The sequence below is a fragment of the Aethalodelphis obliquidens genome, unplaced genomic scaffold (genome assembly GCF_003676395.1).
Source record: "Aethalodelphis obliquidens isolate GAN/ISIS:26980383/991018 unplaced genomic scaffold, ASM367639v1 scaffold2, whole genome shotgun sequence".
Lineage (NCBI taxonomy): Eukaryota > Metazoa > Chordata > Mammalia > Artiodactyla > Delphinidae > Aethalodelphis > Aethalodelphis obliquidens.
The window spans coordinates 57,548,812-57,575,763 of record NW_020837946.1 but is presented as its reverse complement, the minus strand read 5'-3'; the positions used below and the strand labels follow the sequence as shown (position 1 = coordinate 57,575,763).

General features: G+C 38.7%; 1 protein-coding gene across 2 annotated transcripts in view; it reads right to left on the bottom strand.

Annotated features, from left to right (window-relative positions):
* Positions 1-25,381, bottom strand: part of CHN1 (chimerin 1) — a 177,062-nt gene extending 151,681 nt beyond the window's left edge. The window contains exons 1-2 of one of the 2 annotated variants that reach the window (XM_027127799.1): positions 25,178-25,381; positions 24,851-25,047 (exon numbers count right to left, since the gene is read on the bottom strand). In XM_027127799.1, the coding sequence (XP_026983600.1) occupies positions 24,851-24,869 (19 nt within the window). In that variant the 5' untranslated portion in view covers positions 24,870-25,047; positions 25,178-25,381. The remainder of the gene's footprint in view (positions 1-24,850; positions 25,048-25,177) is intronic. The other variant, XM_027127789.1, reaches the window with a different exon arrangement.
* Between the last annotated feature and the right edge of the window lie 1,571 nt (positions 25,382-26,952).

Here is a 26,952-nt window from a genome sequence, read left to right as displayed (position 1 = left end):
ATATAGTATATATATGGGAAGTAAACAATTTCAGAAAACTTGAGTTCTCAGTACAAAACATATGCCTGCAATTTTAGATGAAATTCTCTTGATTTTCTATGTAAACAGGCCATAAGAAATGATAAAAATGACACAGAACATATTGACGCAATCTGGATCACCCACTGGGGTTAACTGTTCTAACAAACTTGCCTAATACATAACAAAAATAATTTCTGCATTTTATTGGTAAATGTAGTATTTTCTGAAAGCACGAGAAATTCTAAGAAAAGCCCTGGTGGCAAACGAATGCATATTATTAAATTCACCATTCTATTCCTTTATTGCTCAGCAGTAAAATGCTGATACAGTCAGAAGCAAGCTAAACTAACTATTAAAAAATATGTATTTATAGTATAAATGCAAGTGTCCCCTCTAAAAGGAAAGTGTATTAAGGGGAAAATGTTCTTTTTTTCACCTATCTGGAAGCCAAATTTTCATTTCTGTGACTTTTTTCTCTGTTTTTTTATTTTGAAAATATCCAAACCTACAAAAAAGTTGAAAGAACAGTACAGGAACACCATTGTATCGTTAATCTAAACTGACTAATTGTTAACATTCTGCCCCTCTGTTACCTCCTTCTCCCTCGTCTCTCTATATACAGCCCCAAAACAATTTCAGAGTAAGTTGCAGGTATCACAAAACTTCACTCATAAGTAGTTCAGCATGTGTCTCCTAAAAATAAAAACATTCCCCCACCCAACCACAAGATCATTATCACACCTGAGAAATTAACTCTCTGTGAGCCAGGAAAAAAGTCAACACCATTTACTACCCAGGTCCATGAAACTTTATTTTTGTATATTTAAGTCACTGTATGAATAATTTATAGATGTAAGAATAAAAGGATGGTGGAAAAACAACATATTAGAAGTTTAATAAAAATTTAAACATGCAAGCCCAAATTCTATCCTGTATTTTTCTCTTTTGAAGATAATATGGCCAAAATAGGCAGCATTCTTTTGAATGCAACCAACTGCTCACCAACTGTCGTGCGTGAACCTGCGACATATCCATTTTGTGAGTACTGATTTCAGGTTTCAAAAACATCTCTAATGGATTCTAGCTTATCACTGCTCTGGTTCTTCTTGCACTTATACTGTCTAAGTGCAATAAATATTTCATATTTCAAAAATATTTTGTTAATGTCCTAGCTTATTGTTATTTCTGGTTTTTCGTCTTGCACTTGCATCTTCAAAACATAACACTTGAAAACTTGGACGGCTCATACATTTTGTCAAAGAGAGGACAGCCATCTTCTTTGCTCCATAATTGCAAAACATTTTCATTTTTAGGTTTACAGAAACTAATTAAAATGGCCAAGCCAATAAATTTGTTCACTTCTACGTCACCTATTTCCTGCCTGTCACTTCTGTAAACATACCTGCCTTTGGCATTTGTCCACTTAAGAACTGTATCAGTCATATTTTGGTACAAAAACATCATGAAAGATGGAAAAATAATGTCAATTATTTTAAAATTAGTAAAATAAGATGGTCCAGATTCTTGCTGCAAAATATGATGCCATGAAATCCTTCCTGTTGAATGACTAACTGAATTTAAATACATTATTCCCTTTTTTCCTTAGACAAATTGTTCACTGTCAGCTTCTGAGGTTGAGAAACTTCACCTAAGACATTAGCTGGCAAAGTTTTTCTGTAAGGAGTCAGTAAGTATTTTACGCTTTACAAGCCAAACCACCTCTCTCAACTAGTTACCTCTGCCATTATAGTGGGAAAGTAGACATAGACAATATGTACATGAGGGGGCATGGCTTTCAATAAAACTTCACTTATGAAAACAGGAGGTAAGCCAGCTCGCTGACCCTGTACCTATCATCATCTAATGATTTATATTGAGACTTCTTCTGTATGATAAATTTAACTGTCATCATTAGAGTCTAGAGTGCTTTTATCTGTTCATCTTCTGATTTATCTAATAATTGTGATACGTCTTCCTCTGGCAAAATAAAAAGATTTTGAAAAATCTTTGCCATTATAGGCTGAAAATAAAATATCTAAACTTTCAACTGTGTTCAATGAAATGTGTGCAATGAAATTTTAATAAAACCAACTACAAAGATAGTGTCTCTGAGCTTCTTTTATACCTTCTTGAAGATGATGCAATACTGTTACCTAACTAAACTTGGGTCCACTCTCCTGCCACACAGCAAAGCCAGTCTACTGACACTGGGTCGTGGTGAAGGAAAGCACAGCGTTTATTGCAGGGCACCAAGCAAGGAGAACAGGCAGCTAGTGTTCAAAAGGCCTAAACTCCCCAGTGGCTTTCAGGGAAGGCTTTTTTTTAAAGGCAGTATTTGGGGTGAGGGCTGCTGCTTGTGGACTTTCTTCTGACTGGTTGGTGGTGAGGTTACAAGATGATGTTTCCAGAATCCTAATCATCAACCTCTGGTTCCAACCAGTCTGGGGTCTAGTGCTTGTGGTTAGCATGTAGTCACCATCCTCCACCTGGGTAGGAGTCTTAATCTATGCAGAACAACTCAAAGATATGTGTCAGATTGTTGTGTATACCCTTTGAGAAGGAACTAGGACTCTGCTTTTCCTTTGTTCCTGCATTCCATCACTTCTCTAATTAGTAATTGCTTCAGTCTGCTCGTTGGAACTCTGGGAAGGCCTAGGAGACTAAAGCCTTTTTCTACAAATAAGAAATGGGGGACAAAGAGGGGCTTTTGTACCCAGGAGGGCCCTGCAGGGTCCTGCTCAGTTTCAATACTTTGGACAATGCAATAAGAAAACTGAAGGATGACAAAATAGAGATCATGTATTTCACAACTGCAGCATTCTTCTGTTTTCTTATTATTTTAGTTTTTTTCTTTTAGCATAACTGGGAATAACTGATAATAATGAAATAATTCCCAGAATGATGAAGTGGCAAAACGTTTCAAGATACAGGAAAAGTAAGAACATAAAAATCCCTTAATGTACCTTAGATTTATAAAGAAACAAACTATATGATAATTGCAAGATACTGTTCTATTTAAAAAATTAGCTATCACAAATAGTTAGAACTGCTCAAAAAAGAAATTCAAAAATCAATAGCGAGTAAAAAAGGACCCTCATGGTATATCTAGGGTTAAACATGCTATCAAATATCCCCAATTATGTGGAAAATGTCCTTTTGTTTTGTTTTGTTTTTTTGATGCAGGATGCAATGAAGGTTCATGCACCACATTTGGTTGCCATCTCTCCTTAGTATTCTTTAACTGAGAACATTTCCTGCTCCTCTACCTTTTTAAAAAGCTTCCATGGGGGCTTCCCTGGTGGCGCAGTGGTTGGGAGTTCGCCTGCCGATGCAGGGGACACGGGTCCGGGAGGATCCCACATGCCGCGAAGCGGCTAGGCCCATGAGCCATGGCCGCTGAGCCTGTGCGTCCGGAGCCTGTGCCCCACAACAGGAGAGGCCACAACAGTGAGAGGCCCGTGTACCGCAAAGGAAGAAAAGAGAAAAAAAAAAAAAAGCTTCCATGACAATGACATTAAAAAAAAAATCAGGAGAATTTTTCTTACAGAATTTTGACATTCTGTATTTCTGTGATTATTTCCCCATGATTCAGGTCAGGACCTGCTACATAATTTTCAAGTCCCTTGTTAAAAAGTTATTAAGAATTTCAACATGGCAACAGCGGAACATTAAACTAAAAACAAGGTTTTTCTGACCGCAAATCCTGTGTGACCACATGGGTCACATCCCCATGAAGCCAGCCTTGATTCAGATTAAACATTTCTGCAAGCCTACTACATAGATGATGATTCATACTTCCCACTGCACCACATGAGGACACATACCATTTTGTAAATGCTAATTCCAGGCTTCAAATACATCTCTAATTAGTGCTAGTTTATCATTACCTCTGGTTCTTCTTGCATTTGCATTTGCCAAAATACAATAAAGAGTCTAGATTTCAAATATATCTCAAATAAATTCTAGCTAGTGGGAAATGTAGTTAATGATACACATTAATTCGAAACTGTTTCCAGAATAATATCTCCTATCCTTACAGACTGGCTACAACAATAAAATGTTTTCAAAATACCCTGGAAATCAACATGGTATGTAAACTTTTAGTGACTCCAAAGATGAAAATCTATATTACCATCAGATAAAATCTCATCTATTCATCCACCCACCAAACATGTATCAAGTACCAACTATCGATGGGACCTTGGACTTCGTTATATAGAAATAAACAGGCGTAAGACACTGTCCCTGTACTTGAGAATTCCATAGTTGAGGGCTGAAGAAAGACATTACAAAAATCATAAAGCAGTATGAGAAATGCTAGAATAGAGTTGCTAATGGATACCAGGAGAGCCAATTTCAAGCCCAGACTTTGCCATTTACTAAATTTTATGAACACCCACAGCACATTTCACAGAGGATTCAGTGGAGTTACAATGAAAGAGAAAGAGCTTTGGAAACAAAATTATTAAGTGATGTAGAAAAATGAGAGGTATTATTATCAACTATAATAACTTGTTCCTGATACACACAGTAATTATTTCATTTGATAAAATACTCATGAGCAATGGGAGGTTTTGTGGATTATAAACTAAGTATTTAAGTTAAAAGAAGGCAAGATCAACCTAATAATATCACTCAAGCCAGAATCTCAGTCTTCCATTCCTTTTTTCCTACAGTCAACCCAGGAAACCTGTCTAGTGGCAGGCTCTGGCCACCTGTAGCCCAAGGGGTACAAAGCAACACTTAGGATGCACACAGGATTAACATGGCGCATCCTTTCACAGCAATTTTATGCCAAGATTTAAAATTCTGGAATTTTTGTATTACCAGCTGACTCACGCTTTCCTCTGGGATGGGGAAGTTATGAAAGCCCTAAGAGTAGAAATGCTTCTACTCAAAAAAATAAAAAACAAAACTCGAACTGTTGGCTGTTACTAGCATAACATAACTTTTATGTTATTAGGACATTATTCTTATTGTCAAGTCTAAATACACTTAATAAAAGTTAATGCTTTTTAGCTAATGCTCTGAGAAAAAGACAGGCTAGTAACACTGACCAACACAACTTCTGCAATCTTCATTTCACCCAGAAGGGAGAAACATCCAACATCAAGATTTAGAAGGAAAAAAAACTTTCACCCTAGGAACAAATGTTTGGTTTGTTTGCTTATTTACTTGATATGCAAAAAAAAAAAAAGGCCACAACCCCCCACATATCAGTTAAATTTCCTGCTGTAGTTGTATTTGATCACATTTGTAAGCACTACATTTAGTTCTGTTTCTTCTGACATTATGAGTCTCCATAACATAAAAATACCTGATGTCGTGTTCTTTCCATGTGAAATTTTACAGCCTTTATTTATTATGATTTTAAAACTGTTTCCAAATGGGAGCATGCATCATTGGTTTAAAAGAAAAGGGCTGAATAATCAAGCTTAAAGTACATTGGAAAGTACAAATGATTTAAAAAAAAAGAAATTCACATGAGGTATACCTGGTTTTCTAAAAGTGATTAGGATGCTGTTTTTCCTCAACCACAACTAATGAATCAGTAACAATTAGCAGTCATCATCCAAAAAGCATATCATGTACTAAAATAATTATTTTTTTAATGGGTTAACTGTTGTGAACTAGCAAATGAACCTAAGCCTTTATATATTTTTTTTTCTTTTTTTTTTTTTTTTTTGCGGTACGCGGGCCTCTCACTGTTGTGGCCTCTCCCGTTGCGGAGCACAGGCTCCAGACGCGCAGGCTCAGCGGCCATGGCTCACGGGCCCAGCCGCTCCGCGGCATGTGGGATCTTCCCGGACCAGGGCACGAACCCGTGTCCCCTGCATCGGCAGGCAGACTCTCAACCACTGCGCCACCAGGGAAGCCCCTATATTTTTTATATAAGAAATACCTGTAATGAAATTATCACTCTTCCAGTGATTTGTAATCATGTAAAATTTGAAGGAAAAGCCCCAAATATATTTTGCAACTAAAAAGAAGACACGTCCTAGGTGGGAACAGTAAAGTAAGCAGCTCGACTTCAAACTAATTTGCAAATTGAAAAAAAGCTTAAAACTTCCATACAGGTTGGTTTGAGAATCATCTTGGAATGTGAAATTTGGCCAAATTTTGCACCTTGGATATAGGTTAATCCACATCCGGCAAGAGGAGGGACCCAATTGGAGAAAGGTGCCATCATCCAATGATGCCTCTTAATGTGCTCTAAGATCTGTTTAAGCAACTGGCTGAGGAAGCTAACCTGGCTCTTTAACTTCAAGTTGGATAAGAATTCTAATAATTTGGCCTTTGTTCATATATTTATAATAATAACATCTATGTAGACATGTCATTTTGCAAAGTGATGATAAAGCAAGAGTTCTGAGATAAACTAAAAAATTCCACAGGTGGGGCTTCCCTGGTGGCGCAGTGGTTGAGAGTCCGCCTGCCGATGCAGGGGACACGGGTTCGTGCCCCGGTCTGGGAAGAGATCCCACGTGCCACGGAGCGGCTGGGCCCGTGAGCCACGGCCGCTGAGCCTGCGCGTCTGGAGCCTGTGCTCTGCAACGGGAGAGGCCGCAACAGTGAGAGGCTGGCGTACTGGAAAAAAAAAAAAAAAAAAAAAATTCCACAGGCATATATCTAAGAGACTGGGCTAAAAAGAAGACAGGTAAAATTATGTGAAGATTCTCAGCACCAAGGCTATAAAGCACTGCAGAAGCTACTGTATCATTCACAGGACCATTATCTTTTGTCACTGAAAACGTCCCTTTAACAAATATTTTCATATGACAAAGCAATTTAACTTCTCAATAAGGTCACACCTACTGAAACTCCCACTAAGTGAAGTACAAAAACACTGCCCAGGCTATTCAGCATCTTTTCTATGACTGCCTGAACATATCTCCCAAAGTAATAAAAAAAATTCTTCCCATTTGTGTTAAAGAATTTATGAGTCCGACACTCCTTAATTCAACGCAGTTTTCCAAAAGTGACATCTCAGTTCATCAGCACTCTGTCCATTAACTAAGCAAAGCAGTAATAAATAATTTTTTCTGAGTTCAAAGAAATGCCACGCTTATGGTTATATCAGTTTATGACCCTCAAATGTCCCCCAGCAATCCCTAACCCCACCTATTTATTCTCCTCTGCCTTTGGCAGCAAGTGTGAAAAACAAATGTGAGGTTGTGTTACTGTAGGTCCCTTTTTCTGCTGGCAACGGCACATACCTTCACCTGCCATTGACATCTTTTAGCAATTTAAAATAGATAGTGGGCTTCCCTGGTGGCGCAGTGGTTGGGAATCTCCCTGCCAATGCAGGGGACACGGGTTCGAGCCCTGGTCTGGGAGGATCCCACATGCCGCGGAGCAACTGGGCCCGTGAGCCACAACTACTGAGCCTGCGCGTCTGGAGCCTGTGCTCCGCAACAAGAGAGGCCGTGACAGTGAGAGGCCCGCGCACCGCGATGAAGAGTGGCCCACGCTCGCTGCAACTGGAGAAAGCCCTCGTACAGAAACTAAGACCCAACACAGTCAAAAATAAATAAATAAATTTAAAATAGATAGTTATATACCAGGAAATACCATGTTCATTTTTTAAATTTATAATTTAAAATGTATTTTAAAAATACAGTGTTTCCCCACGTACACAATTCCCTCCCCTTCTATGAGATTCAGAAGCATTTTACCAGGTTGAATTGGACTCTACTAAAGACTCTAGTATGAAAAAGCATTTCATCCTCACCACCAAAAAGAAAAAATGCTGTTAAAAAAAAAAAAAAAACGGGCAAAATTAAATCTATAGTGTTAGACATTGGAATAGTAATAAACTTTGGGGAGGCTGGAGGGGACAGCGATTAGGAAGGGTTCCAAAGGGGACTATCTAAGATGCTGGCAATGTTGTATTTCTTGACCTGAGTAGTCGTTACACAGGTATGTTCACTTTGTAATAATTCATCAAGCTTATGACATCTATATTTTACTATTTTTATTTATTGATATTTGTGTATTTTACTTAAATATGCTTATGTATTGTACATTTTTCTGTATGTATATGACACTTTAAAATGAAAAATAATCCTTAGGGAATAAATAAATATGGCTCCTTTACAGTTCCACTGTTATTAGGATAACGTCAGTAGTTCTACTGATAAAGTACAACTTGATCAGAGGGTGCAATAATTATCTCAAATAGTGTTTGTCATGGGCCAAAAAATCTCAGGGCCAAAAATCTCAAATTTAACAGGTCACTGTTAAGAGATTAGAAGAAGAAATGAGTAAAATGTATCTAAGTCTAAATCAAGCTTTAGAACTCATGTGTTCTAGAAACAAAAAAAAAAGTCCATCAGTCAACCAACTGAAAAGACAAATCCTTTCCTTGACAATTATATCCATGTCTACATTTTCTAAAGATGTGATGGGAAAGACCCACAAAGAACACATTTCAGTTTGAGCTATTTCATTTTCACTTGGTCTCAAATGTGGACTGTGAATTTAAAGACATAAAGAAAGGAATTTTATTGCTTGATTTTTTTTCAGAACTTTTTTAGAATTCTAGGAAAAAACGTGGAAACAGGCACACTTGAAAGCACAATCTTCATTTTATCAATGGAAAAACAATCTAAGCATTTTAAAAATGAAATCTTAAGATCTCAGCATTCAAAGATGCCAATGGATGAATCAGCCCTGTGCGCTATGTGTACATCCCCTACATCTGTTCCCGTGTTACATTTCTCTGACCAACGTTTCTCAGGAAGCCCCTTAGCTCAGAAACTAATTTAGCTTAGATTCAATGTTTACGTAAATTCAATGAAAACTACTGAATTTTAAAGAGATTGTGTTATATAAGCCTTTTTAAAGGAGATCCTGTGCAAAACAGTATGATGTAAATGATGGCAACCTGAAACCGAACACTGAAGCCTTGATATAGGAAAGGGAAAGCTGACAAAGGAATGGTCTCAATGTGCAGCCTACCCACGGAACACATTCATTATGCAAGCTTAGCAGCCAGCACTTATGATAATTGTTTTTGAAAAGAAACCCTTAGTGATTCTTTCTCCATATATACAAGATTCTTTTTCCACAAACCTTCATAAGAATGGTGAAAAATGACTACTTTCCCAATCATCTAAAATATTTGATTGTAAGCTTTAATTTAGATTTTCCAAGTTTGACCTCGTTTTCAACAGAAAATTCCTTTTACTGTTCTTATTTCATGACAGGCCTTTGATCCTACTGACGACTCTTCTGATTCTATTGACTACTTTTCTGATGAGGCTAAAAAAAAAATCAGACTTATGGAATGCTACAGACCTAAAACCTAATTTGCTCTAAATTTTACTGGATATACTTTCTTGTCTTAAGTTTTTTATGAATATAGCTCTTTTCTTTGAAATTATGCACAGGATTTCACAAAACAATAAACAAATATAAAACTTCCCTTACCAACCCCAACATAATTTTAATACGATTCCCTTCCCTAACAATGTTAATGTAAACAGTAAACAAGTAAAACAGTATTAATTAAATGCTAAAGGCACAAGAGTAAAAATGAAGCCTAATGTAATCCATATTATGACTGGGTGGATTCCTGTTACCCTTCATTACTGTTCCACTTATTAAATCTCATTCATAATTAGAAATTCTAAACTATATTCCAACTACACCTTCCTGTTTATTTTAGAACAATTACTACTGGCCAGGTCCTTATAAACATCAATCGCTTAAGATGTCTAGACTAGATGTCTCACAAATCACATATTAAAGAATCACATATTCTTTAAAAATAGGTGTGAATAAAAATAGAGGTGAACGGAGGCAGCCCTTGTATTATACAGATCCCAGTGTGTTTTCAAAATAAGCTTAAACTTTAGCAAAGACTCTTAGTTCCGATATTAGAAATGAGCACTTTTCAAAACGTTAAATTGAAGCTCATCAATTTTAAGGAGTCAAGCTTTCTGGAAATCTAAGCTTTAGCATTTAAAATACATTAATATTTAGATATTCCTTCTTAAATTGTTGCCAAATTTCCTTAAGATAAGGAAAAACCAAGGAAACAGATTGGCAAGCGCCATCTTGTGGACTCCCTAGAAAATGTTTTCACTCTATTCATCAGTACAGTTCCAGAAGCAAATCATTCTAATATTCAATACAATGTTCTCAATATTCAAAATGTTACTTTAATTTAAATCAAAGTATTCAGTTTTCCAGGGCCCAAATACCAATAACTGTAATGAAGTACATTTGTGAATTTATGATTCTTCTTCTAAAGCACTTGGAATATTTATAGCAAAACCATCACATTTGATCTTAAGAGCAACCTCAGGAGTTAGGCTGGTAAGATATATTATGCAATTGTGAAGCCTGAGAATCTTATATACCAAAGGAATTTTACGAGCATTTAGTCAGTGGAGAAGTTAGAATAATTCTCCTAATTTTGTAATGTAGCAAATAGTCTTAGGATAGTACCTTGCAAAATAGACGCCTTTTGTTGTTTATAAAAACTAATCGCAAAAGTTAACAAGAATTCTAAAGTTTAGTGGAACTAGTAAATAGATACATCCATAGATCCGCTGTGTGTGTGTCTTATAAGCAAAAGTTTACAAGTTGAGTTAGGAGTTAAGGTACATAGTATGTGAAGATGCCCCCGGGTCATGCTCATATGATCCTCTTTAGACTTTAGAAACAGCATCGTTTTATTTTTTCATATAATATTAAAGATGAAATATTAATATTCTAAATTTACATAGTGGCCTAGAGTTGCCTCACCACCAACCCCAAAATATGTTTTCTTTGGCCCACCACAATGACTTTTTTCTTATTAGAGTTTTATAAATGACTATTTACAACATAACTACCATAATATTTTAGTTGCCTTGTGACAATATGATAGATAACATTATTTCTACAGCAGCTTTCTCAGGAGCTATGCATCTTTTTATAATAAGGCACTGGAAAATAAAACGTGAAGACTATTGAATTTCATCTTTGGTTTGCTTTCTTTAGAAAAGAGTACGTAAAATGATAATACAGTGTTAAATATACCAGTTCATTCAAGTTTTCAGCATTAACAGTGTATTTTTATAATTAGGAAAAAGTTTCAGATGGATATAACTTAAGGAAATAGATCGGAAATATAGAACATGAGAGTTTAAAGTGGTAGACTTCACTCATTTCAGTTTATATTACCATTTCTAAGTCTGCCTTAAAATCATAACGTAAGTTTGAAAAAGTGCTGATTGAGAGAATTTATTATTAAAAGTGGCTGCATTTTCTCAATAAAAAAAATTTAGATATTATAAATTCTTGATCTCTCAATCTAGGGGATTATTAATTAAATGGAGCTTAATTGTATTTCCATAAGCCTTCTGTTTAAATTTTAAAATAAATAAAAATTGTACCTTGCCATCTAATTATGGCGGCTGAAAATACATAGTAAGCAACATATTAAAAGTGCCCATTTTGAGCAGAGTTCCCTGTGCTATACAGTAGGTCCTTGTGGTTACCTATTTTAAATATAGCACTGTGTACATGTCAATCCCAAACTCCCAATCTATCCCTCTGCTCAGTATTCTGTAATAACCTAAATGGGAAAATAATTTGAAAAAGAATAGATACATGTATATGTATAAGTGAATCACTCTGCTGTACACCTGGAACTAACACAACATTGTTAATCAACTAACTATACTTCAATATAAAATAAAATTTTTTTTAATTTATTTCATCAAAGAGTTGTAGTTTACATTTGTTAAGATCTCTCTCATTTCCTGGTTAAAAAAAAAAAAAGTGCCCATTTATTTTAAATGTAACCTTACTAATGAAAAAGACTACTTGGGACAGATCTTTTGCAAATTATCTAACATTAATACACGTAGCATACGTTAATGTTCCTTCTTCTCCTGGTAACGGAAAATAGCTTATTACAGGACCTGAAACGTTGGATATTTTCTGTAGAGACTTTTATTAACTTTTGATTAAGTGAAAATTACTTCAAAATATCATTTTTAAGTTTTCAAATGCCTCTGTTTTCCCTAAGGTCAATTATGATAACTGAAAAACAAGATGAAAGGAGAAAAGTTTTGATTAGAGGAGTGAAGTCAAAAGGCACCTGGAGCTGAATGAGGTCTCACCCCAGAGAAACAAGGGATCTGCATGTGCAATCACTGCTCCTTCCCTCCCATCCTTCCCCAGGTTGTGTGAAAGATTGAGAAAAAAGAGAGAGCAAGAGCTCCTCTGTCTGGAGAGACGCAGAACAGCAGGTGGGGCAGGGGCAGCCCAAGAAAGAGGTTCTTGTCTCTCCAGAGAACTGCAGAGCCATCTGTCTGGAAAATTCAGGATGACAGGCCTCGAAGTATTCTGCAAGTCTCCCTACTGTAGAGCAACGTCTGTTTCCTCCTTTCTTTTTATTACTGTATAATTAATCCATCTTGTTCTTTTTTCTTGTTCTTTAGAAATAATTTATCCTTTTAAGTTCAACTAAAAGAGTGAACTGGCAAGTTGAGAATCATTTCTCATTCAAAGAATATAACTTAAAAGTCTCTGGTTCACTTTTCAACGTTATAATGAAGAAAAAACACACGAACTTTGCTTTTATGGCTCTCATCTTTAACTACATATTTTGCACACATATATAATGAGCATTTTTATAACATCTAAATCTGAGAATATTAACAAATGTCATCCAAAGACTTAAATAGGTAGGCTCACCAAAAGCAACTTATAGGAGTGGCAAAATCATTTTCATAAAAAAAATTTTCACAATTAAATGAAGTATTACTGTCAATACATGAAATGTTCTATAAACCACAGACTTCATCTTTCTTTCTGGGTTTCAGCACACTCTGAAAAACAATCACTAGCATTAGCTTTTTGGTCCACTGCTTAGTGACTTCTATTCAGCAACTTTAGAAACACTTCATAAGCCAGTTTCCAAATGGCGGACTAATATACAAATGTCCTATGAACTTGGCTAACCCACCGAGTCCTGAAAGGGAGCTTGAACAAGGCAGGGCTCTTCACCATCTCCTTGCTAATGGCCTGAGAAAGTCGAAAAGAGCAGAGAACGTGTATGAAATCAGGAGAACCCATCATTTCTCTTACTTTTAGCACGGTCTCTCCACAAGGAGGGAGAGTATTCTGTTTTCAGGTGAATACTGGACACAATGCAACATTAAAGGGACCAGCAAAACAACCTAAATTAACAAGCCCTGTGTGTGTAGTATCTACTGTTTAGTGCCCCTTCTCCAGGATTAAGAGGATTTCTACAGAATAAAAAGCAGTATAAATTCAACCAGAATTTCACCAGAAACTTTTGGAAAAAGTCAAGCTAACAAAAGCAACCAATCACAAAGTAAATGACATATCTGCCCTTGACATGTATCAATACTGCAGGAATATATGCATTTCTTCCTTTAAAGACTGAAAATAAGATCATCAGACAACAAAAACAATATATGAGAGATTTTGAGATATGCTTACTATTGTTAACTTGTTTAAAGTATTATAAAGTTATAGAAAAAATTAGAGAATGCTTTATATTTCTACCCTGGAAACTGTTCAACTATGGAAGTACTGTGGTTTAATAACTCTTTTATTCACTTAAATATTTTTTGAGCACCTGCTATATGTGAAGCACATGTGCCAAGTACAGAAATGAGAATGACTCTTCCCTTATAGGAACCATCAGCCTAGAAAACATATGATAAAGATACATTACTACTGTGAGAGGAACACATTGACAAATGTCACAGGAGATTCATGGATAAAATGATAAAGAATTCAGAAGATGAAGGGATTCCTTCTGAATGGGTGGCAGGAGGCGGAGGGTATGGATTGCGGTACTGAAACGAAAGGCAGAGCAAGAGCTGGAAATAAGAGAAAGGAACAGAACGGAAGCTATTGCAGAGATCAAGCTGCAAGAGTTAGCAGCTGACTGGGTACTAGAGGCAAGGGGAGGGAGGACAGAAGGACAAAAGCTAAGGATTTGGGGCTGGAAATGTGTGGAGTCAGAAATGTCCGCAGGAAATCCTGATAGCGATTTGGAGGGCATGGAAGGGCAGAGGTGGAGATGGAGACTTGGGAATCACCCACACAGTACTCACTGCTGAAGCCTATATATTCCCAAGTGAGAAAGGAAGGTCCATTCCTGAAAAGCAGTAACAGGGGAGCGAACAAGAGAGAACTGAGGAACAGTGAAAGGGAAGAAAAGAATAGCTAGAGAATACAATGTCTGAAAGACGAGAAAAAAGTTTCAAGAAGAAAGAGGCAATCAAAAATAGCAAATAGTGCAAAAAGATCAAACATGACAACAATGGAGAAGCCACTGTCTACTGGCTATGAACTGATAAAGCACTTCCAAACAGAAGCAGAATGGAGGCTCTTCTTGACCAAACTTTAGTTAGGCTCCTCTAATCCCATTTCTAAAGGGCTCAACCTTGACCCCTGGCCTTGCCAGGCCTGCACTGCCCAGTTTTAGCAATTCTAAGTCACTTTAGAAAGAATCCCACACCTTTGATACCTGATCCCTCCTGATACCTAATCAAATTCCTCACCCCCCCCCCACCCCGGGACTTCCCTGGTGGCGCAGTGGTTAAGAATCTGCCTGCCAATGGAGGGGACACAGGTTCGAGCCCTGGTCCAGGAAAATCCCACATGCCACGGAGCAACTAAGCCCATGCACCACAACTACTGAGCCTGCACTCTAGAGCCCATGTTCCACAACTAGAGAAGCCACCATAATGAGAGTACCTCTCACCGCAACGCAAAGTAGCCTCCACTCAACACAAAGAGAGGGCTAGACTAGAGAAAGCCTATGCACGGTAACGAAGACCCAACACAGCCATAAATTAATTAATTAATTAATTTAAAAAAAAATCCTCACCCCCGGCCCTTGATATTTGACCACCTGGCCTGCCCTCAGCAAGAATCCTGTTAGGTCAGTTTAACAAGAACTCCCCCATCCTTGTCTCCTCTTAGTAATTTTCCATCCACTGATCACCCCCCCACCAATCTGCTCCTTGACTATAAATCCCCACTTGTTCTTATATTTGGAGTTAAGCCTGATCTCTCTCTCCTATTGTGATAGTCTTGACACCTATTGCAATAGTCTTGAAGAAAGTCTTCCTTGTTTCAACAAACGTCAGAAAAGTTTCTCCTTTCACAGTTGTCAATCTTTTTTTCACTAGAGATTAATGACATTCACAAATGTCTCATAACCAATAATGATAAAATATGGTGGCTGAGGAGAGAGAGTGTAGAGGGGGGGGTGTATACAGAATGCCATTTCAACAAACCTCTGGTAAGAAGAGGGCCACTAATAACTCAGGATGGCATGAGAGGGTTCTAACGCCCTCATATAGAATAGGAAAGCATGGCTGTAATCAGAGGGAAACGATCCAGGATTCAGGGGAGAGGAAGGAACTAATGATACAAGACAGAGAAAAACGAATTCCCACGCTTAACTGTTTTTAATCCTCTTGCATTGTATCTTTTTGGAAACCACCTCAGATTCTTTCTGGAACAATGAGAGGTGTTAATAAGTAAAATTTTCCTTTTCTTTCCACTTAAAAATATGAATGCTGAAACTGTTGCTTATATCTGCTCTTCTAATGAATATACGAAAACTAATAGGAATGCTCATGTAGCACACAAATTTATTATTATGAGAGAAGGATTATATTGTTTTTATTTTCTGACCTCTAAAAGGTTAAGTTAGCCATTTGCATACTGAATTCCTATTCAATTTGATTACCTTCGCTACTGTGAGGGTAAAGCACAAACAAACCAAGCTAATTTATGTGCAATTCCTTTGTAATACTGAAATGAAAAGGAACAATAGTTTAATGAAGCGGAATTTGTTATCTAATTATACCAAATAATTTAGAAACATCTGCGGGTGCTTAGTAATACTATATTTAAACCTCAAAGAATCTGCTCCCGTTTTATTCAAGCCTCTGCGAGCTTCCAGCTGGGGCTCCATATTAGAGCATGGAACCAAGGGATGGTATGATGGCACATTTACCAAAGTTTTTTAAAAATGAAGAAATGAACAAAAGAATTATGAAAAATAGAGAGTGTGTATCATATACCATACGGATTTGGGCCTTAAAATTAACTTCCAAATTTAAGGAATACAGTAGACTACTGTGACATCATACATTCATTGAAACCTTTATTGTTTAGCTCTTGAGTGGCTGCATCACAGTGGCAGTTGTTAAGGACAGAAAGAAATCCATAGCTTTCCCATTAAAGAACTTCACCTAATGGGGAAGACAGGACAATATAAACTAACCATTATATCACCACATGAAAAGTGGCAGGGCAGAGACATATATACAGCACTATGGATGCAGAAAAGGTGTAACTAACTCACAAAGACCACATAGGAGAGATGACTATTCAAGCTGAGTTTTGCGAGATGTGTAGAGGGGAGTGGGGCAAGGAAGGGCTTGAGCAATGATGCCAAAGCCACGTTGGGTACAGTCCCTTCTGGAGACTTCAAGTCCTTCAGCATGCCTGAAGCACAGCCTCTGAGGAGGGGATAAGATATGAGGCCAAATAAGTAGGTAAGCAGCAGTCCTACCTTTTTTTGTGGCCTCACTGAGTGGCTTGTGGTTGGGATTGAACGCAGGCCACCGCAGTGAAAGCCCGGAATCCTAACCACTAGGCCACCAGGGAACTCCCAGCAGCAGTCCTATCTTGACAGCCTTATATGCAAACTAGGGAATTTGGACTTAATCTTAATGGTGATGGGTACTCGCTGGAGGATTTCAGGTAGGGAAGTGAATTGCTAGACTAATAAATTTCTAAGAGGCAGGTTTGAGTTTCCAATTATGGACGCTAATACAATAAGCAAGAATAACCCAAAATAATAGAGGAAGAAAAAAGATAAGTGTTTAAACTGATTCAAGGTTGTTCACAGGATAAGTGTATAGAGTGACAGTCCACTGTCACATGTTTATTCTTCGCTCATTCACTTATTCACTCAATAAACTTGGATTGAGCACCTCTATGTGCCAGCCATTGAGCTCACAGTCCTTGATATACTTTAAGTGTCATGGGGGCTGGGGCTAGACCTGACTATATTCTGGATTACCTCCCAAGAGAGAAGTAAGCCTTGGCCAGTGTATTTTTTACATTTTCAGAGTGCACTAGAAAGTACCAAGTGCCCAGCACTATCAGAAATCTCTCTGCTCTTCCCTGTACCTCCCTGAACCAGATCTCTACCAGAGCATTCTCAGACAAAGTCTACAGTGGCATGTGACATATATTTAGCCACACATACAAACAGAAATATTGCAGAACCACTTTTTCAAGTGGGTCAACAGACTTGTGAAAAAAACAGAGAAACTCTGTTGGTATCTTGGATCTTTACTAATAGTTATCATAATAATATTAGTAACAATATTAGCTACTATGTATCTTCAACCACCGTGTTAAGGGAATTAATAGCCCCTGTTTACAAATAAGGAAAATGAGACTAGGATTTAGAGCTGACACTTGGCAGAGAAAGGACTGAACGTAGCTCTCTTACTCCAAAATCGAAGCCCTTTCCTCTGCACTTCATGCTACGGAAGTATCCTCCACGAGCTTCCCATCTCACTCAGAGTAAAATCTGAAGTCCTTACCATGCTTTACGGACAGAGCCCTACATAATCTGTGACCCCAACACTCCTCCTCCCCCAGGTGTCTCTTTGCCTTCACCTCCTAGCACTTCCCCAGCTCACTCTGCTCCAGCCACGTTGCCCTTCTTCCTGTTTCTCAAAACTGTTGAGCACATCCCTGCCTTAAATCCTGTTCCACGAGGTGATTCCCCATTTTCACAGGACTCTTTCTCTTACTTCCTTCTAGTCTCTGCTCAAAATCCACCTTTGCTGTGAGGCCTTCCCTGACCACTCTGCTGCATAGCTAGCCCCATCCTCTTCACCCTGCTTCATTTTTCTTCACAGCATTAGCCCCCTGGCACATTATACATTTTTCTCTGTCACCATCCACTGCATATATAAGTTCCTTGAGGACAGGAACTAATATATACCTCGCACATATTAGGCCCTCGATTCATCAAACAGATGAGTAAACGAATCACTAAATAGGAAAACACACCCCAGGCTACACAGCTACTCCTTAGGAAAATTATGAAAGAGCAGGCTTCTTGTTTCTGCTTCCTTTTCCCACTCTATCATCCACTCCTTCGCCCTCACCCCAGATGTCCTGAGCTTCTATACTGCTTTGCTTATTACACCACCACCTACAACACACGTCCCTCTTAGTAGTGCCCCACCCTCCAAACAAACACTTCCACCACTTTCTTTTCTCTTACAGTGTAGCTCCCTCGGTCAAATCACTTGTTTGTCTTACTACTTTAAGATCTTCAGTCCATAAATTAAAATCATTCTTCCATGCTATATGAAGATAAGTATCTATATTTAGCATGTTATTCTTTACAGGTAATAGGCTAAAAAAACATGCTTTAATTTTAATATAATGGTGTAAAATTCACTCGCCATAAAAGGCCTGCAGGGGAAATATTTCAGTCAGGCAGATGTTTACATAACCCTCAAATGCACATCTATCCACATACCTGTTGTCTGTCCCACCTATTACAAGCTACTTCAAATCCTAAAATCATCTCTGACAAAGTAATCTCACAGCCATTAAGGAGCTGAAAAACAACATTCTGTATAAAAAGTATATGACAGAAAGAATAAAGGCTGAAGCTATGTGTTAATCGCAGAAATGGGAAAATCAGGAAAGATTAGCAGTTTAAAGAGGACACATTCCGTTTCTGAAATGTCAAGTTTGTGGTCATAAAAATCTATTCCAGTGGAGATCATGTTTCTTGGACAACATCCTTTTTCTGCTTGCTTTACACCATGAAATATACAAGGTCCAATGAAATCCAAAGGTAAAAAGTCCCAGTGGAAAGGGAAAGGAACCACTTTCAGCACAGCTGGATGAAACACAATGAGGTGGTCCCACGCCACCAAGCTGCTGGCGGCAGGCCTGGCCTGACTCATCTTCCCTTCTTCCCCAAACTACTCCATTGTCTGGCAATAAGTCTTTCCAAGAAGTGCTTGCTTTTCTAAATTTAAAACAACCATTCAAAACAGGTAGGGGTATCTTAATGTATCAATTTTTAAGTTTGTTATTTGTTCCTTGGGGAATAAAAATAAAAAAAAAAACTTTCTAAAAACATGGAGAGTTCTAAAGCTTCCTGTTGTAAAACCACTCTTTTAAAAATAGTATTTTCTGAATGAAGTTTTTTCTATTTGCAATCCATGGTGTCTGGCTCTTTTAATCTAACAGTTTGGCGTCAGACATTATTTTATGGTTTTGAATATAATATAGAAAGTTACAAGAGAAGCATTAATTCAATTTGGCAAGTATCTTTTGACTGCCTAATGTGTGCAAGATTCTGTGCAAAAGAAGATGCTGGAACAAAAGTGATCACCTTATATCCTGAACAAATTAGCTGTTACTCAACAACAATAACAACAAATTAAAAATAAATAAAAATAGTATTTTCTGTTTTTACAGTTTAAGTGAAGTAAATTTTCCTTCTATTCAACCTGATTTCCTACCCTCCCCCATCATTTTATTAATACAATCTTATATTGAGATGAAACCACATACCATAAAATTCACCCTTTTAGAGTACACAAAGCAGTGGTTTTAGTATGTTCACAAAGTACTCATCCTGCTTTTTAAATATAAGGAGCTAAATTAGGAATGTATATTTGTAACTTTATTTTGACAGACATGATTCTTTTTTAATATCAGTTTTCAGTATAAAATATGGTTACATCATTCTGTTTTCTTAGTTTCTCCTACTCTGTTTTTTAAGTACAGTAGGATATTAATAAAAAAATCAAAGTTTATGGGAATCATTTTCTATGTAAGAATGACTTATGACCGGTAATTGGTTGTTAAGGCCAGACTCGAGAATTTGTCTTTCATCGGGTTTGCAAAGCAAGTTCACTGACTTCTTTTAGATTATATATTGCAGATAAAAAGTTCTTTAAAGGTGCTGTTACTGATACTTTATAAGATTGAGAAAACATCAATTACCCATATCAAAGGATATTATCATTACTAGAGGGACTTTTGAGAAAAGCTGCACACAAACCCCAGCCTCAGCAAGGAACTCTGTGTCACGGCTGCTCTCAAGATGAACCAAACTGGGCTTCCATGGTGGCGCAGTGGTTGAGAGTCCGCCTGCCGATGCAGGGGACATGGGTTCGTGCCCGGGTCCGGGAAGATCCCACATGCCACGGAGCGGCTGGGCCCGTGAGCCATGGCCACTGAGCCTGTGCGTCCGGAGACTGTGTGTCCGGAGCCTGTGCTCCGCAACGGGAGAGGCCACAACAGTGAGAGGCCGTGTACCGCAAAAAAAAAAAAAAAAAAAAAAAAAAGATGGACCAAACTGCTAATACTGAAGTTAAATCAATCTGGTGAAAAACATATAGCTTACTGTCCTTAAGTCATTCCTTCAGAACTATTATTATATGACATATAAAGCACAACCAAACAGTATTTTTCTGCCTAACTATCTTATGATTGCTTTAGATTAGTCTAAAACATGTATTCTCAATGGGGGTAAGACTGCCCTCAAGGGAGCAAAACTTAGCTTCTGGGAGTCAAAAAACTTGACTCTTTTTATGCATAAAGCAGACAAACATACAGTCCATAAACAGAGTCTCATGGAGAGAACAATTAAGAAAAAATGTCTAAAAGGCTTCTTACAGAGGGTGATTTTAAAAAAAGGTTGAAAAACACTGATCTAAAAGAAACTGAAACTCTTCTTGACAACTGTGTCAAATGTTTGTAATTACACATATCACTATCTCCTATCTTCAAAGATCAGAATGCTTGTAGGATGGTTATTTGCAGGGGCAGATGTGCCTCAAAAGACTGCATAACCAACATTCCTCTTACACTGTACACAGATGGTGACTATCAGAGGTATAACAACTATAATTCTTTTATCTCTCTTACATAGTGCCAAGTCTGCAAACACTAAAAGAAAAAAAATTTAAGCTGAGATGTTAACTTTTTGACACCAGTTAAAGAAGGAATATGCACAAGTACTTAAATAAGGATGGTGATTTTAATGACAGCTGAAAAGATGAAACATTCTAAAAAAAAGTAGCTGGGCTCTCACCATCGGAGCACCCTGCTGCTTAGGTAACTCCCTCTCATATTCCTTGATGAGCAACGTCTGAAAAATTAAAATTTCAGCAGAGAGTGTATTCAAGTGGGAGTTCCCTATAAAATTAGCTTTTTGTCAAATAAATCATACTGAAAATATACAGCTGTCTTTTTAAAAATACATTTTAATGCCAGGACAGTAATGGAAATCAGAACATTTCCTAACTGTACCACAAAGAATACTCCATTCCCATTTAACTGCTCCAAAGGATCTCTGCCAAGATGCCCATAGGCAGGTGTGTCAGGATAGTGAAAGATGCCAAAAAGAGCAGCATAATGAAAGGTTTCCATGGCAGTAGAAAAGTGTGAGGAAAGAATGTAAGAAATTACAGTGTAATCCTAAATATTAGAAGTGATCTATGGCAGTGATGACGGTAAATAAATGGTAAGAAGAAAAAAAGGCAGGGAGCAGGGGCAATGTCAGAGGCAATTCTACCCAGGTGGAGAAGAGAGTTATTCAGGTTTAGCCAGCCTAGCTGAAGTGCAACTGAGTTCCCAATCTCATCAGTTGGCTGGGCTATAAACCAGAGCTCTGTTTAGCTATAAATGACAGAAACTCCTGCCAAGGGATGACCCGACAGGATGCTTTTTCCTCAGCTCTGGCAGTGGTTACTTTGGGGAGGCTTAGGTAGAAACTCTATGGAGCTCTGACCTTGATGGCTGAAAAGTCACACCTGTCTAGTTTCTTGTTCCTACCTTCTCTTCACCAGCTCTTACAACTTTATTTCATTGTTCCTCGGTTCTAGGTTGGTTATTAAGAAGGGATATGAGGTACTTCTGACTAAGACCAATTAGTTAAATAGTAATATCTAAAATAAAATCTATTTCTTCTAGCAGTCCTTGGGGACTGCTCTTAACATATTCAAAAAGCTATTTTGAACTGGGCAAGTTTGAGCAAATCTAGTATTTATCATTAATATAATAGTCCTTAAACTTGAATGGGCCTTAGAATCACAGAGGAGTTCCTTTAAAATCCCCTTCCTCTAAAAATGCAGATTCGTGCTCACTTCAGCAGCACATATACTAAAATTGGAATGACACAGAGATGTTCATTGCTGCTCTATTTACAATAGCCAGGACATGGAAGCAACGTAAGTGTCCACCAACAGATGAATGGATAAAGATGTGGCACATATATACAACAGAATATTACTCAGCCATAAAAAGAAACGAAATTGAATTATTTGTAGGGAGGTGGATGGACCTAGTGTCTGTCATACAGAGTGAAGTAAGTCAGAGAAAAACAAATACCGTATGCTAACATATATATATGGAATCTAAAAAAAAAAAGTTATGAAGAACCTAGGGGCAGGACAGGAATAAAGACGCAGACGTACAGAATGGACTTGAGGACACGGTGGGGGGGGGAAGGGTAAGCTGGGACGAAGTGAGAGAGTGGGATGGACATATATACATAGCTGCATAGCACAGGGAGATTAGCTCAGTGTCTTGTGACCACCTAGAGGGGTGGGACAGTGAGGGAGGGAGGGAGGGAGACACAAGAGGGAAGAGATATGGGGATATATGTATATGTATAGCTGATTCACTTTGTTATACAGTAGAAACTAATATACCATTGTAAAGCAATTATATTCCAATAAAGATGTTATAATAAATAAAAAATGAATAAAAATAATAAAAATAAAAATGCAGATTCCGTGGGTCTATGGGCAAAGGAATCTACATTTTTAACCGACATCTCAGATGACTGATGAGTGGTGTGCAGCCACACTCTTTTGAGATCAACTGCTGCTCTATCATTACTGAGAAAATAGCCTCTGCACACAGATATACTTTGCTTTACAACAGAGGAATGTTCTTAAAAATTGTAACCAAATTGGATTTTGCAAACTAAATTCTATATTCCCACAAGATGACTTTAAAATTTTAAAGATATTTTATTCATCCTGAGGGGTGGGAGTGGTTTCTTATACCTTCTTCTAGAGGTCAAATTCCATGCTCTTCCATTCCTCACCTCTACCTCAGTAGTTAAAGATTTAATAATTTAGGAATCCATTTAAAAGAGCCTCATCACATACTCCATGTCTCCCCAATTTATCTGTTTTATTCATCGAGAATGTCAGTCTTTTAAAAGTCGTTGATTCGTAAATCTTATCTTTGAAAACAAACCTTGAAAATGCAGACTCTCTTTAGGAAAGAAAGTCAAAAACAGTTTTAAAGAGAATTTACTGCAGTAGATTTTACTACTATGTATTAGCTACAACAATGTAAGATAAATGCTTCTTCAAAAGAAAATATCAACTACTAGTAAAGCCATCATTTTTAACTTCTATACCAAAAAAGTCCACACGTAAGGAAATGCTTCTACTAAGTAATGCATATTTGATACAAGGTATTGAAAAACAAGAGATTTTTATTATTTCTTTCAGAGAAAGAAGAAACATTTTTAAAACACTCATGGAGAACCACCAAATAAGAAATGTCATTTCTAGTACTGTGGGTATTTGGGCCAAGTAAGCATAGTCCCAGACTGAAGACTGACAGACTATGTCCTAGGCTCAGTTTTGCCACAAAAGGGCCATGTGACCTTGGGAAATAACCTCTCTGGGTCTAAATTTAATTTGAAAAATAAGATTGTTAACTAAAAGTAATTCTTTAATTTCAGCAGATTAATTCACTCTGAAGTATTTACATCAAAAAGCATTGTGGTATGTGATGCCTGTAAAGTGCTTGATCAAATGACATTATTAAAATATAACTGGAAACTTGATATTGTGAGTAACTCACTAAGACTGTCCTTGTAGCTATCAGGTACATATCATTGGACTTTCCTCCTTTGAAAAACTGAATTCTTTGATCATCTAAATTTTCACATATTGAGTTTTCTTAAAGCAAAGTACGTAAGTACCACAGTTTGTTTCTGTAAAAGAAAATAATTTTTTCAGTCCTTCTTTCCAACCCATTGTCATTACAGACTCTGGGGAAAAACAAAACAAAACAAAAAAACCTTTAAGTCTTAATCACTGAAATAATGTTACAGTAATTACACCACAGAAATAACACTTTCGTAAAATACTCAAAGATATTCACCTGAGACTACTTATTCACCTGAGACTACTTATCTTCAGTACCAACTTTCTTCTGTCTACTCTATTTGTTAGAGCAACATTTTCAATTTTAGCAAATATTAAAATAAATTCACCACTCATTCTTGTTTCCAAAGGAACATACCGAGTCCAAAAAATTCCCCCAAAATCCAACAGGCATTTGACAATTCCAGGGAGGTTGGGATGCACAGACATCTTGTTCAAAATGAATAAACTTTCCAGGACCTTTATTTACAGACTTGAGAAACATAGGTTTGGAAACAACCAGCTAACTTCGCTCCCAAGTTGGCATCTTAGAGAATCTTCCGTTTACAAAACACCCAGGACCTCAGAGCCTCCCTGCCCAGAATTGGCAAGGGGAGCACACGCCCATCGGCCCTGCCTGGAGAGGAAACAATGGGAGAGGCGCGAGGGAGCGAGCCCGGCGCCCCGAGCGGCCCAAGTCCGCGGCCCCGGCCCGCGCCCGACACCGCCTGCGGCGTCCCCTCCCCAGGTGCCCCGGCCCCCGCCCTCGAGCCCCGCGGCGCGGCCCACCTGCGGCGGCGCGGCCAAAGGGCTGCACTTACCAAACAGGGTCAGGGCCATTGTAAAGGCGCTTGGCAACTGCTCGCCGCCGCCCGCCGGTCCACGCGCTCCTCCCAGGCCGGCCGGAGATCACCGCATCGGCCCGATGCGCTCACACCTCGGAGGGAGCGGGGAGTCGGAGGGGCGTGGTGGGGGCGCTGGCGCGCGAGGAGGCTGCAGGCCGGGAGGCAGGGCACCGCTGCAAGAAAAAGTTATTTACGCGTTATTGTCAGGCGCACCCGGACAAGGGGGGACCCGCTAGCCCTCGGCGAGCCGGCACTTGTCGCTGCCATCTGTGCACTACGCGGAGCGCGCGCGGGCGCCGGTACCTGCGAGGCGGGGAAGCTTGGCCGCGGCGTAATGGCAGGAGGAGAGGCGGCGCCGCAGTGGCGGCGGCGGCGGCGGCGGGGAGAGGAGCAGTCTCGCAGAGCGCCCGGCGGGGCGCGCTTACTCTGCATCCCGCGGCCTCGCAGACGCCATCTTGCGATAGCGTCTCCCACAGGATCTGCCGCCGCGCCTCCTCCCGTCTCCCCCTAGGGCGGCGTAGCCCCGTGCGTTCCCATGGCAACGGGCGCGCGCGGGCGCCGGGGGCGCGCGCCCCTCCTGCCCCGTGCTGGGGGCCGCCTGGGCCGCCCGGGAGGCGGCCTCCTGGAGCCAGGGAGGGGCGGGGCGGTGTGCGTTTTAGCCGAAGTCCCCGGTTTTTTCTTGAATGGGATTTGTGGAGGCGCAGAGAGGAGCTGTTACTCGAAAGGAGAGTCACTGGAGGATGCTCCGTGAACACAAGGACCCAGCCAGGGTCATCTGGGGATCGGGTTCGTTTGAGGATATATCTCTCCCCCGGCGCCTCCGGGGTTAACGGAGAGTCTGGAGCCCTTGACGTGAAGCTATAGGACTCCGGGAAGGGAGCCTAGAGTCGAACAGAAGCACTGAATGTTGCTTTCCTCTCCATTTGGACTTAAGAGTCACTAAGAGTAGTTCTGGTCAGACTGTCGTCGGTTAAAAAGCATCTGAGAATACCTAAAATCATTTGTTTTAAGTGCTTAAACCTAATTTCCTTCTTTTTACTTTACACCTCTTTGATGTTGCCTCAGGGAAAAATCAACATTTCTCGCGGATTGGCACTTCTTTACCACAAAAGATTGTTCCCTTGAGCTTTTTGCATTTATCTGTTAATCACTGGCAGCATCCCTCTTTCTGTGATGTTCTCTGATCGCCTCTGTCCTTGCCTTAATTAAAGGAGAAGCCATATAAAGCCTTGAGATTATCAGGCAAAAGATGTTACTGAAAAGCTCGGTTATGATGGTTTTTGTCGTTTTCATTGAATGTATTCAAAAATTCAGTATTCCCTAGTTGCTATGATTGTTTCCTGGGGGGTTTTGTTTTGCTTTTGTTTTTGTTTTTAACCCTCCTTTTTTCTTGTTTCTCTGCTTAGGGATTTGATACTATTTCAGCATCTAATCATGTAGATTTTCTCTTTGGTTCCCATTTCTTCCTGGCTGCATCTTTCCTCTTTCAGTTCCTCAGGTTCCCTAATGTCATTTTCCTCTTCTCTCTACTTTTCAACTAATTCTTTTAAGAATATTATATCAATATCTTATATTTAATTCATCTTGAGGATCAAAATCGTTATAAAAACGAAAATTACTACTTCAAATAGAACCACAGTTAATTCATCATCCTTTCACAGCAGACTCAAAGATCAGAAGAAAAAGAAAAGCAGGTTGGAAGGAGGAACCAGCCTTTTGTTTCACGTCAGTTACCTCAAGAGAAAAAGAAATAGTAAAATAATTCAACATCAGTGGGCAAATATTTAAGATGCTATATGTCTGAAATTTTCTGATGTAGTAAAAGGGCTCTCCTTTAGCCACTAATATCAGAATAAATCTTGAAATCCCCAGAATTTTAAATCTTTAATGAAAAGGACTCGATTTTGAACAGGCTTTCTGCTCGTGAAAAATTACAAACACACAGCTCATGAAGATAAATGAGACACTCAAGAAGGCTTTGTGGGACAGACTTTAGAACCATGTAAAGATTGCTGCTGATCTGCTCACAACTAGGTAAAGCAAAAACTAAAAACACCATTTACTCTCTCAATCAGAGT